At 47.0% G+C, this 14,063-nt stretch overlaps 1 protein-coding gene across 19 annotated transcripts in view; it reads left to right on the forward strand.

Annotated features, from left to right (window-relative positions):
• Positions 1-14,063, forward strand: part of LOC105020523 (transcription factor 4) — a 167,429-nt gene that overhangs the window by 119,422 nt on the left and 33,944 nt on the right. For all 19 annotated transcript variants that reach the window (XM_029117083.2, XM_034290132.1, XM_034290136.1 and 16 more), the window contains one exon: positions 13,651-13,756. In XM_029117083.2, coding sequence (XP_028972916.1) covers positions 13,651-13,756 — 106 coding nt within the window. The remainder of the gene's footprint in view (positions 1-13,650; positions 13,757-14,063) is intronic.

Here is a 14,063-nt window from a genome sequence, read left to right on the forward strand (position 1 = left end):
TGGGGTGTGGATGTTACAGGGTGTGTGTGAGGGGAGGAGGGGAGGAAGAGAAGGAGAGAGTGTTAATGCAAGTGAGGCATCAGTATGTGAAGTCGTTGAGGTTTAGTGTGGATGTGGAGGAGTGGGGTTAGCGTAAGGCAGGAAAGGTTTCGTGAGTATGTCTCGGTGTGTGTTTCACTGTGTTTCAGTGTCTTTCAGTATGTTTCTGCCTGTTTCAGTATGTTTCTGCCTGTTTCAGTTTGTCTCTGCGTGTTTCAGTTTGTTTCAGCGTGTTTCAGTTTGTTTCAGCGTGTTTCAGTTTGTTTCAGCGTGTTTCAGTGTATGTTTCTATGTGAAGTAAATTGCAAATGAGGACTCTGTGTTGGTCAGTGCAATGTGCTTAATACATTAATAGCTGTCCATACCCCTTTAAGTTGACACCCTCCAGCCAGTCACTGGGCACTTCTCACCGCCCAGCCAATCATTGGGCTCTTCCCTTTTCCTTTTAGCTAATCACTGGCCTCTTCCCTCCCCTCCAGTCAATCACTGTACTCTTTCAACAATCAGCCAATCACTCGCTTCTTCCCTCCTGCATGGCTACTTCACCAATATCAATAAGAGATATACTGAAACATTTCGAATGGTTTCAAAATTACATTTTCCCATAACGACTCTTCTGAGTTTCTTTACTAAGAAAAATGTTGTTCCTGTGACTGAAATCTTATCATGCCTGCCAGTGTTAAGATCAATGCTGCTTAAACATCCACTCAATCACTAACATCTCAAGCATACATGCAGATCCAGAATTACTCCAAACACATGTTTCTTTAAAACACAACTTCAGTAAAACAGTTTAGACATTACATAATGGGTTATGAGGTCACTTCCCGTGGTCACGGCCTGGTCTTGTTCACATGGAAAGGATAAACAGAAGGCATTTGGTCAGAATGGACAATGAGCTCATAGAGTAGTGCTGCAGTTTGTCTGAAACACATGTGGACAATCCTTCACACCACCACTCTACACACACACACACAGAATTATATAGAAACACACACACACAATTATATAAACACACACACACAATTATATAGACACACACACACACACACACACAATTATATAGACACACACACACACTATTATATAGAAACACACACACACACAATTATATAGAAACACACACACACAATTATATAGATACACACACAATTATATAGACAAACTACAAATGCATTTCAACACGTCTGTTTATCTTCCAATTGGCGAACCACATTTCTGTACATTGCTGTCATATATTTCAGGCATTTCTGTCATGCATTACCGTCATACATTTCCATCATACATTTCTGTTATGCATTGCTGTCTTACATTACCCTTATACATTGCTGTCTTATATAACTGTCATACATTGATGTTTTATATTGCCATCATACATTACTGTCATACATGGCTGTCTTACATTACCTTCATACAATACGGTCATACATTGCTGTCTTACATTACCATCATACAACACGGTCATACTTTGCTGTCTTACATTACCGTCATACTTTGCTGTCTTACATTACCGTCATACATTGCTGTCTTACCTTGCTGTCTTACATTACCTTCATACTTTGCTGTCTTACATTACCATCATACAACACGGTGATACTTTGCTGTCTTACATTAACATCATACAATACTGTGATAAATTACTATCTTACTTTGACCATATATTATCATGGTACATTACTTCAATTATTATTATTGAATTTTATTGTAAATCAGCTGAGTTTCATTTTGTTAAGGGATTAACATTTTAAATATTGTAAAATGTTGTTTTGTTTTTAAATGATGGTGTTATTTCTTGGATGGAGGATGTAACTGTTTTCATGCTATTCGTTCCTTCATAATGTAGTCATGGTGTATTTTATAGCACAGGGAATTGCATTTCTCATCCTCTCGCACTCCTGAATATCTGCATGTCATCTGCAGTTTAAGTGTACTGGAGCGCGTTGGGAAGCAGAGGCCTGCTTCTTGACACGAACACACACACACACACACACACATACGTACATATACATTCTTCGTAGCCAGAGAACAGTAACCAGTGTTGGCAGAGGCAGACATCTGGACTTAATTAAATTAAATTAGGAGACAAAAGAGAAATCACTCTGGTCAGTTGCCAAAAACTCTATACCTTGAAAGGATTTGAGAAATAATAAAAAGCCTCCGAGAGACTCTGTCACCTGTGGGTAACTGGAAATTCACTTTGTAGGGCTTCGTTCCAAACACCATCCTATTACCTTTCTAAATCTTTGGGAAAGTATTTAAAACTAGCACACTAAGCAGGGATCAGGGGGCCATTTGGAGACACACATTTTTTTCTCTCACTGCATGGCAACCAAACATGGGTTTCCATCTACTAATCAGTAACTAATGGAGGTTCTGCCTCTGCCTTCCGAACCAAACCCAGGGCCTGGTTCTGACAGATGTGAAAATGACCTCTATAACTCAACACCAATCTGTGAATGACCAACGTGGATTCCCTCCTTTTTCTTCCTCTCATTTCAACTCGGCAACATTCTTTTACAGTTAGCACTTTGTTTCTGAATCCTGTCGTGGTTTCGCGTGTGTGTGTGTGCGTATGTGTCCCTGTGTGTGTGTGTGTGTGTTTCTAAGGCAAGTTTTTTTTCTCCTGTGACAGAGAAAGAAGACCTTATTAGCTGTCAAGCCCTAAGATGGCTCCCCAGACTGCGCTTCACACACACACACACGCACTTCCATTCCCAAATCTATTTCCTGTTTGCCCTGTGTGCTTGGGGGGCCATTATAAAGTGCATTATATTGTGATATTCCCTCAGAGGGGCAGCTTACGCTGCGTCCCTTCTTATTCTCTCCATTGAAATGAGCTGGAGGTCCCACTTTGGTCGGAGAGATTGTGGAATGTGGCCGGATGGATTTCACATTTGCCTTCCGTCGGGAAATTGATTGGACGCCGGGCGTATGTCGTGCCCCAAACAAACACAGTCTGTTCCAAATACATCCCTATTCCCTATGTAGCGTCATGACTAAAGGTAGGGCTCCTTTTAGGGAATAGGGTCCCATTTGGGATTTGGTTGGAGATTTCCTTACTGTCATAATGATGTATATAGGGGCTGGTGTTGGGTGGTATTGACCAACAGCTAACCTTAACCAGAATAAATGACACCGAATAATTTCCGGAGAGAGTGCAGGTGTGTGTTCACCGATAATCATTCATTTATTTTGTATGATCATTAGAGAACTGTTATTGCATTTCTGTGATCATTCTTAACAGAAAAGTGCTTGTTTTTTTTGTTAGTGATTGATTTGTTATTTGATTCTTTTGACTTTATTTTCCAGTGTGGCCTTTGTGATTTATTTTACGGTTGTTTCGGGGTGATGGTGTTGATCAGTGATGTAGTACACAAACACCGACAGCTTTTCCCTCTTTCTCTCTCTTGTTGTCTGGGTGGCTCATTGTCTCTAAGCTTCTCTCCAAGTCCTTGTTTTTTTCCCTTTTCACAACCTAAACACACAATGTTCACAAATAAATTCCTTCATTTGCTTTGTTCACAATTGCAAGGGATTCTACTCTGTCAAAGACTGGAACACAAAGACATGCTTGCATTGTGCTGTCCCATTCTGTTGGCTTCCTTCTGTCTAAACCCTAGATCTGCTTAGACAGTGGAACTGCTTCTGGCAGTTGTGGGATTACGTGATGCCACTCCAGATTTGCAGGTGTTTTCCACCAGGGGGCACTGCGCCAGCCTCGCCCGCTCTGCCGTCAAAGACGGGAGACGTCTTTCTCAAGGGGCAACAGTAGTTGCACCAGGAATGTGCTCCTCAGCTTGTAATCCTCCGGGCGATCTGAAACTGAATGGGGGAGTCGGTAGGACAATGTCATTACCACAGAGCGATCATATGCCGAATGGGCACCCTGTTCCACTTTTTACTGCACTAGTTGTTTTATTCCAGAGCCCTCGTTAAAGAGAAACGGGGTGCCGTTTGGGATGTAACAGGGCTGCTTCCTGTTTCACTACATAGAAGAGACCCTTTTCTCTGAAGTCATCAGTTTTCTCGGTTGCTTCTTGTCATTATTTGGGTTGTTGGTGGATGTGCTGATGGTTCCTGATCGCCTCGTGTGTAGCGTGTCAGGACGGAGACCAGGGATCCCCTCATGCTTACCTGGCTCAAACCCCCCAAAATACACCCGCCTGTATCCCAAAATGGCCCCTATTCCGTTTGTCGTGTGCTACTTAGGGCGCCATTTTGGGAGGGAGTCGCGGAGTGGGTCTACCTCCAGGAGGGCCGGTGAGAAGGAGGCGAGGCCTTGTTCATCCTTTTAAGGTTCCGTGAAGCACCGCCTCCAGGAGACCATCTGCACCACAGAATTCTACCCCACCCCCACACCCCGCTGCCCTCCCCACCAATCAGATCCTCCGATGTAGCACCAAGGGCAAACCGTAAACCTGTCACGGACACCAGCACTCACACATCCTTTCCTAGTTGACCTACTGGTTGCAGGTTAGGCCTTCACACGCAGTTTGTGGTGTGTGTGTGTGGTGTGTCTGTGAGAAACACACACACCCTTTCTCTGCTCCCGCGGTACTTTGCAATGAGGCCAACCTTTGCCGGGTTAATTTGACCTAATTAGTGGTCAATTAAAAACAAAAAAATGCTGAATCGAATGTCTTTGATCAAATCCCTGCTGGCACTGGCTGCTTGTCCTCTGGGCCAGGCACCACTTGGAGACAGACGTGTAAACAAGCTAAAATTGGAGGGGGGGGGGGCCTGTGTGGACAGCCTGTGGCTCCCTCCTCTTGCCCTGTGTCCCTTCTCTCTTGTTTTTATTTTTTGAGTCTCACATCTCAGCTGAGTGGGTGTTCAAGGCTACTCCTAGATGAAGGCTGGTTCTGTAGAAGGCCAAAACTACATGCTGATGATTCCCCTCTCTACCCTGTTGAAGGTGGTAAAGAGGTGGGGTTCTATAGTTCCTGTTCCACCCTGTTGAAGGTGGTAAAGAGGTGGGGTTCTATAGTTCCTGTTCCACCCTGTTGAAGGTGGTAAAGAGGTGGGGTTCTATAGTTCCTGTTCCACCCTGTTGAAGGTGGTAAAGAGGTGGGGTTCTATAGTTCCTGTTCCACCATGTTGAAGGAGGTGAGAGGTGGGGTTCTGTAGTTCCTGTTCCACCCTGTTGAAGGGAGGAGAGGTGGGGTTCTATAGTTCCTGTTCCACCATGTTGAAGGGAGGAGAGGTGGGGTTCTATAGTTCCTGTTCCACTGTCTTCTACAACAGAACTACTCTCACATTACCCTCTGGCTTGATAATGTAAAGCTGTCTTAAAAGGAGTGTCTGGCTAGCTTGTTAATCTAAATCCAAACTAAAGTGAGCGGTTTCCCTCTATAAGTCAATAATAGCTTGTGGGTTGTAAGTCCTACGCTACTCTCCGGCTCCAGTATGAGCAAACATCCATTCATACACTGATTCCTCCACGGATGGGGAGTCTGGGGTCTCCCTTCAGGGGATTATAAATCTATTTAGACATGGACACGTCTTAATAACTTGGGGGGGATTCAATGACAGATTGTTGGTTATTCGATGTTATGTTAAATCCATCTCTCCAGAGCGGCATTACCGCTCTGACCTGTCTGAACGGGACAGGAAATGGTTTAGATAGTTGTGAGGAGAGGGGGCGAGAGAGAGACAGAGATAGAAATGCAGAGGGCAGGAGAGAGCTGTGGTGTGTTTTTGGGATCTAGAAGCTAGATGACTGATCTGTTTCTGAGTCCCACTAATCCACTCGCAGCCACAATAATGTGGACATGATAACTTCAGAATCAGTAACCTCCACTCTGTGCAGTAGTTCATCCGTAATGCAGATGTCACATTTTAGTCATTTAGCCGACACTTTATAATCCTGGGTCAAATAAGTTGCTATTTCGTAATATTTCAATGTTCCACCATGTCGTAGGCCAATGTTCCACCGCGTCGTAGGCCGACGTTCCACCATGTCGTAGGCCAATGTTCCACCGCGTCGTAGGCCGACGTTCCACCGTGTCGTAGGCCAATGTTCCACCGCGTCGTAGGCCGACGTTCCACCGTGTCGTAGGCCGACGTTCCACCGTGTCGTAGGCTCAGGAATTCAAACAGCACCCATTGGGTTACTGGCCCTGATGCTCTAACCACTGGGCTTATTATACTAGCCTACACACACAACAGTGCAACATGTATATTTCACATTTATTCTGTCACACCAGTTCCACTTCCCACGTAGGAACGCAGAGTCTTCTCCAGCTGTGTGTCTGTCATTTCCTGTCGTTCCACTCTGTACGCCACGCCACAGCGCGGCACTGATAACCGCCTCATCGCCCGGTGCTCTCTTCAAACAGAACGCTTTCTTCCTTAACCTCCCACCATTTCCAAACCCATCATCCCGTATGCCTTTTAACTATTTATTCCTGTGCTGTTAACAGAGAGACCAGAAATATCTTTGTTTTCATGTCATCCTGTTGTCTTTCTGAATTGAAGTTGTGGATTGTGTAGCTGTGAGTTGATTCACCAGGCTGTGCGGTGTAGAGCGCAGAGTCCAGCCCAGCGTGGGAGCATCATGCATATAGAACATCATGTAATAACTGTGTTCAGATCCAGCAGCTTGCCTCTCCTTCCTGGCCTTATCTGAAGGACCTGAGGCTCTTTGAACATGTTGGCAGCACACAGCAGTTGGTTCACAAGCACAAAAACTGAACCCTGGCCCAGCAGTGGAGAGTGTTTTACACGCTTTACCCTTCTATCTAGCTAGCCAGCAGTCTTCCAACGGAACCAGTTCAGTAGATGCTGTGTCTCGTGGGTTGGTTAGTGGAGGTGCTGTGTTTCGTGGGTTGGTTAGTGGAGGTGCTGTGTTTCGTGGGTTGGTTAGTGGAGGTGCTGTGCCTCGTGGGTTAGCCAGCAGAAGATCCTGTGTCTCATGGGTTAGTTCGGGGAGGTGCTGTGTCTCATGAGTTAGTTTGTGGCGGTGCTGAGTCTCATGGGTTAGTTCGTGGCGGTGCTGTGACTCATGGGTTAGTTCGTGGCGGTGCTGTGACTCATGGGTTAGTTCGTGGCGGTGCTGTGACTCATGGGTTAGTTCGTGGAGGTGCTGTGACTCATGGGTTAGTTCGTGGCGGTGCTGTGACTCATGGGTTAGTTCGTGGAGGTGCTGTGACTCATGGGTTAGTTCGTGGCGGTGCTGTGACTCATGGGTTAGTTTGTGGCGGTGCTGTGACTCATGGGTTAGTTCGTGGCGGTGCTGTGACTCATGGGTTAGTTCGTGGCGGTGCTGTGACTCATGGGTTAGTTCGTGGCGGTGCTGTGACTCATGGGTTAGTTTGTGGCGGTGCTGTGACTCATGGGTTAGTTTGTGGCGGTGCTGTGACTCATGGGTTAGTTCGTGGCGGTGCTGTGACTCATGGGTTAGTTCGTGGAGGTGCTGTGTCTCATGGCTAGTCAGCAGTGGGGGTTGAATCCCAAATCTGTATGTAGAGCAGCTGAATTATTGACGGTCCAATCTGGAACCGGCAGGAAGAAGAGAAAGAGTGTCTGACAGGCCCTTGTATCAGACCACCAGGCTGAATGTATCCACAGATCACCCTTATATCAGACCACCAGGCTGAATGTATCCACAGATCACCCTTATATCAGACCACCAGGCTGAATGTATCCACAGATCACCCTTATATAAGACCACCAGGCTGAATGTATCCACAGATCACCCTTATATCAGACCACCAGGCTGAATGTATCCACAGATCACCCTTATATCAGACCACCAGGCTGAATGTATCCACAGATCACCCTTATATCAGACCACCAGGCTGAATGTATCCACAGATCACCCTTATATCAGACCACCAGGCTAGGATAGTGGCTCTAATCAGATACAGGCAGCAGAGACCCAGATAAGAGCGGAGACCCATAGAACAGTAGAGGCATTAAATCTTAAAATGGCTGCTTCCCAGGAGCCTCATGCCTTTCTGCACGGTGCGTGGCCTTGTACATAGCATAGCTGTCAGGCTTCGACCAGTGTGTTTGGTCAACCTGCCCAGCTCTACTGGGCAGTGGAAACATCTGTCAACAGCTGGATCAGGTGGGATGTCATTGCACAGTGTTGGAAGGGAAATCCCACGGGCTGAACCACTCATCACACGTTGTCAGGGAGAGCGCGTCTGTAGTGGTGTGTGTGTAGTGGTGTGTGCACGTGTGTGCGTGTCTGTGTGTGGAATGATCTGGGATCTTGCTTTGGGTCAGAGACAGCTTTAAGGGAACAATCTGGGATCTTGCTTAGGGTCAAGGCCTGCTTATAAAGGGACAGCCTGGATCCTGGGGATGCGTTGATTCCCAAGCTGTGATTGGACAGGATCACTAGTCTAGGCCTCTGTCTTTAAAGGGCCCTCAATGATTTGTCCGTAAAGTTTCAGCTGCGGCCCAAATTGCACCTCATTTCTCTCCTGGTGCGCTACTCCAACCTTAACATGAAGTGCTCTGGATGGGACTTAAGGCGGCCCCCTTTTTGTGACCGACCGTTAGGGCCTTTTCCACCAGGAAGTTATGAATCTGGGAGACAAATATGGCTGTTCCTCTTCTCGTCTGTCCCCCATTCCTCCCGAAGAAGTGTTTATTCTGCCGGAGCGGCATCTGCCCCTCCCTCCGTTTCTCCCTCCCTCTGTTCTCCCTCCCTCCCTCTCTCTGTCCAAGCCTCCTTTCCCTCGTGACCTTGATGCCCACCCCCCACCCCCTGCTGCATGCCTCTAAAATAGTCTCCAAGCCCCCCCACACCCCATCCCGAGTTCTCGATGCAGGTGCCCGTGGTGGAGGAGGAGACACGCACTTGTCCTGCTCCGTAATCACGTATGAGGGAGGCAGCCCTCCACAGGGACCCCGGAGGGGTTGGGGGGGGGCCTGGGGGGGGGGGAATGTTGTGTGTCCGTGCAACTCTCTGAGCGTTTCTGCGTGTGTGTTTCTGGCGTGTCGGGAGGTGTACTGGCCTAGCATGTGCTTGCCGCCTCCTCCCTCTACGCTCTGCCGTGGCTCATGTGGAATCAATTAACGTGCGATGCTAACGCCAGGGCCTTGTGTACACACACACACACACACACACACAGTGCACGGCTGCATCTGGAGAGCATTACTGCAATTGCAGGTTGATGGAAGAAAGGGCCCGGCTGAAGCCTGGAAGTGGGTGGGGTTTCCTTCCGGTTCAGTTTGCTCACATACACACTCTCACACACACATACTCTTACACATGCGCGCACTCTCACACGCGCGCACTCTCACACGCGCACTCTCACACACGCGCATACTCTTACACAAGCGCACACTCTCACACACGCGCGCTCTTACACACGCGCACTCTCACTAGCTGTGGGATGTGTGTTGAGCAGCCTTTTCCACCTTCAGTGGTGCATCGTCCCTGGACCCTGGCTCTGGAACCGCTCGGCTCGCCAGCCCCTCTGTTATCCAGCGTGCCTCTCCGTAACCCAGATGGGTTCAGTCTTCTTCGGTAGCCGGTTACCCAGAGCACTCTGCGGTGCTTTGACCTCAAGGCCCATCCCTTTCCTCCACGTCCCAGCGAATGGCAGTGGTTTTGGCGCGTCTGATTTGGTCCGTTCTGGACTGTTCCGCTCCAGTCGACAGGGTCCAATCTGCTTCGTCTTAGTAATGCGGGGGCCGGCACAGGTGCAGTGTGGGGGGAGGGGGAGGGGGAGGGCGGGTAGTGGGAGGGAAGGTGGGGGGGGCGGGGGGGATTTGGGGCTTTCGTGACTGCTTCTCCAAGCACACATGCTTCTGATCAACTGTGGTAAACTGTGTGTGTGTGTGTGTGTTGCTACAGTCTTGAACTAGTTAACCACCCACTACGACAGAGCTTTGTTTTGACACAGGAAGGTGAGGAGAGGCGTGAACTGGGCACTGGGGGGTTAAAAAAGAAAGCGGGAATATGTGCGTGGGGGTGGGGGGGTGGGGGCAACAGGAAGTGGGAGAGTTTAGACACTTTAACTATTTGCAGGTTGTTGCAACTCTGTACATAGCTGATGACTTTGGAAAGGTCTTAGTCCTTGTAAAACATTTGTGTAATGTTTGCTTTGGTTATTGTCCTTATTTCATATTTCTTACTCTCCACCTGCTTTGGGAATGTATGCAAATGTTTTTGATGCCAATAAAGGCATTTCAGTTGAGTTGGTGGGGGGGGGGGGGGGGGGGTTCAGAAGGGGAGGGCCAGGCTGGGCTTTACCAGATGCTCAACACATTGGTCTGATTTGGAGGAATCAGCAGAGCTCATCTCACTAAAAGCAGTTACCCAGTTATTCCCAGTCTCCTCTCTCTCTCACACACAAGCTTTCCCCCTCCTTTCTCTTGATCTCACAATATTTAAAAAATGCTCTTGATCTTCTCTCAGTATTTCTCAAATGTTCTCCGTCCTTCATTGGATCTACTCTTTCCCCCTCCTCCCCTCTCTCTGTCTCTGCTCTTCTTCCTGTGCTTCTTTCTGAAGAGTTCAGCTTTTATGGTCTCTAGTTGATTGTTTTCAGATATTTCACAGGAGTCAGCACAGCCTACAGTGACCTCAAATAGAATCAGCATCATAAAAATGGAACAATTCCCCAAGTTCCTTCCGTCTGTCTCTCTCTCGCTGTCTCTCCATGTCCCTCTCCTCTATCTCTCTAATTTTTAATCCGCTCCTAGAGATCTGCTCAGAAAGACCTTGAGAGACTCAGAGGTTGCTTCTCAAATAGAATCAAATCAGAAACAATGAAAACAGTTCAGCCATTTCAGTACTCTGTCCTTTGTTATGCAGGACCTCTATTGTGTAGTCTCTGCCTCCCAAGAGGAGCTATATTATACACAGTACTGTTAAGAAATCCCAGGCCACCTGAGAAAATAGTTTAAAAACATTTATCTGAGCAGTAAACGTTTGTTTGAAAAAAAGCTGGAAATACTGAACCACCGGAGACTTCTGTATCCCGGTCCTGTACCCCATTGTGATACACCAGCCCTGTAACTACGTTCCTTAACCCAGCCCCTAACCCCAGTCCTATATTCTAGTTTCTTAACCCAGCCCCTAACCCCAGTCCTATATTCTAGTTCCTTAACCCCAGTCCTATATTCTAGTTCTTTAACCCAGCCCCTAACCCCAGTCCTAAATTCTAGTTCTTTAACCCAGCCCCTAACCCCAGTCCTAAATTCTAGTTCTTTAACCCAGCCCCTAACCCCAGTCCTAAATTCTAGTTCTTTAACCCAGCCCCTAACCCCAGTCCTAAATTCTAGTTCCTTAACCCCGCCCCTAACCCCAGTCCTAAATTCTAGTTCCTTAACCCCGCCCCTAACCCCAGTCCTAAATTCTAGTTCCTTAACCCAGCCTGTGTGTGTGTGTGTGTTCCAGCTGGTCTCTGTACGTGGGGCTGATGATCAGAAGAACTCCAGTTAGGAGTGTCCCTGCGCACACACACACACACACACACTGTGTTTGGTTCTCACAGTTCTCACTGTTCTGTTTCTTGAACACGCCCGGCCACATGCAACCACGCAAGGTGCATCATGACATCTAAGCCTCCCAGCTGTTCTGCCGAGCACTCAATCCCATTATCCTTTGCCCGTTTTTTTTCCCTCCTAAGACTGTGTCAGTATTGTGGTTGGTGATTTGTCATTTGCTCTCCGAGATTCAGTTCCTTTCTGGAAAACATTACACAGGGTTTGGTAACTTGTCTGTGGCTTGGAGCGAAGTATTATTATTTTGGAATGAATTCGGACTTCTCAAATGGAAAATTCTAAGCTTCAAAAGCTCTTATGCACGGCATAATTTTACACATCTTACTTTTTTATAGCTATAACAACAACAAATATTTGAGATATGATTTTGACTATCTGAGTCTCAAGTGCTCTGTCCTGAATAGTAAGAGCATCATACTTGTCTGTGGAGTAGTCTGATGCAAGGTCTCACGCTGCCAGTTGATGCTAGGTCTCACGCTGCCAGTTGATGCTAGGTCTCACGCTGCCAGTTGATGCTAGGTCTCACGCTGCCAGTTGATGCTAGGTCTCACGCTGCCAGTTGATGCTAGGTCTCACGCTGCCAGTTGATGCTAGGTCTCACGCTGCCAGTTGATGCTAGGTCTCACGCTGCCAGTTGATGCTAGGTCTCACGCTGCCAGTTGATGCTAGGTCTCACGCTGCCAGTTGATGCTAGGTCTCACGCTGCCAGTTGATGCTAGGTCTCACGCTGCCAGTTGATGCTAAGTCGCATGCTGCCAGTTGATTCTAGGTCTCACGGTGCCAGTTGATGCTAAGTCGCATTGTGGAAGGCCTGGAATTATGGTGCCAGTTGATGCTAGGTCGTGTTGTGAAATACCTAGGGTTGCATGATTTAGATAAAATATTGAAATACGATTTCTTTGACAAATATTGCAATGATGGTTATCTGTGTTATTTATTGATTTGTGATTTTCAAACATAGGTGTAAACAATGTAGATAATCTCACTTAAAAATGGAGATCATAGCCTATACGGTTCTATTAAACTGAATAAAATCTAGTTATTATCTAATCTAATTACCAATTACCAAGGTGCAGCCTGTGTTAAACTATTTGTTTAGCTTCTCATTTAATGCACTGGCATTTGCTATGTTTGAGCCATTGCCATAGCTGGTTAGGCAACATTTCTTAACTATTGAGGTATATTTTCCCCCATATAAAGTATGTTTGTAGGTGAAAACTTTACTAACCATGCTGTTGTGTATGTGGGACAATGTCTTGGTGCCACTCACTAACTTTAAGCAGATGTCTTCACTAGCAGTTGCAGTGTTAACTCAAGTTGACACTAGGTCCCGACCTGTTGGAATGGCTCTCGCTATCTGTCTGTTTGACACACGCCTCAGGTTCTACATCAGCCCACATGGCTGAGATACCCTGACCGAAAAAAAATCCTGGTGTCTGGCTACACAATAAGACCTCTGGCTGTATTAGGGATGTACACGGTTATTCTTGTCTCCCCTGAAACACACCGTACCTAATCATGATGACCTCAGGTTGTTCACTGATTGTTTTCTGCCTGCTATTTTAGCCAATATCACTGCGGGTGTCTGTTTTGGTCTTATTGTTTCACTCTTTACTACTACGTTGTGGCAGGACCTTCTGAATACCTCTTTAAGACCTTCTGGAATTCTCTTTAAGACCTCCTGGAAGCCTCTTTAAGACCTTCTGGAAACCTCTTTAAGACCTTCTGGAAACCTCTTTAAGACCTTCTGGAAGCCTCTTTAAGACCTTCTGGAAGCCTCTTTAAGACCTTCTGGAAGCCTCTTTAAGACCTTCTGGAAACCTCTTTAAGACCTTCTGGAAACCTCTTTAAGACCTTCTGGAAGCCTCTTTAAGATCTTCAGGAAGCCTCTTTAAGACCTTCTGGAAACCTCTTTAAGACCTTCTGGAATTCTCTTTAAGACCTTCTGGAATTCTCTTTAAAACCTTGTGGAAGCCTCTTTAAGACCTTCTGGAAGCCTCTTTAAGATCTCTTGGAAGCCTCTTTAAGACCTTCTGGAAGCCTCTTTAAGAACCTAGTCCAGGTGTCATCTACGCCGGTGGCGTTGCAGTTTGACGCGAGGCGCTGTCCATGTGTCTGACCCATTGTCTCTGTCTTTTCCAGGTGTACGCACCATCTGCCAGCACAGCTGACTACAACCGGGACTCACCAGGGTATCCCTCCTCCAAACCACCGAGTGGAGGATTCCCCAGCTCCTTCTTCATGCCAGGTTAGCTTGTTTTCCTCCACCTTCTAGTGTTTATTTTACTGACAGCCACGTCCTTAACTGAGCGTTGACGACTACTTGCGCTTGGACGAGGAAAAGCAAAAGCTACCCCCGGCTCTGATCGTATCGCCTCTATCCCATACCACCCGCTAGCAATGTATCTAGTGCCTCTGTTGGACTATTCAACACAGAGGTAATCCTCCACAAACTAGTTACTGATAGACTGGGGTTGTAATGACATCGTACATTGGTGGTAGCTGGCTGAGATAACTGGGTTCTGGTTCAGCTTCAGTCCCGAAAGCCCTGAGTA

The sequence above is a fragment of the Esox lucius genome, chromosome 23 (assembly GCF_011004845.1).
Source record: "Esox lucius isolate fEsoLuc1 chromosome 23, fEsoLuc1.pri, whole genome shotgun sequence".
In the NCBI taxonomy this organism is placed as follows: Eukaryota; Metazoa; Chordata; class Actinopteri; order Esociformes; family Esocidae; genus Esox; species Esox lucius.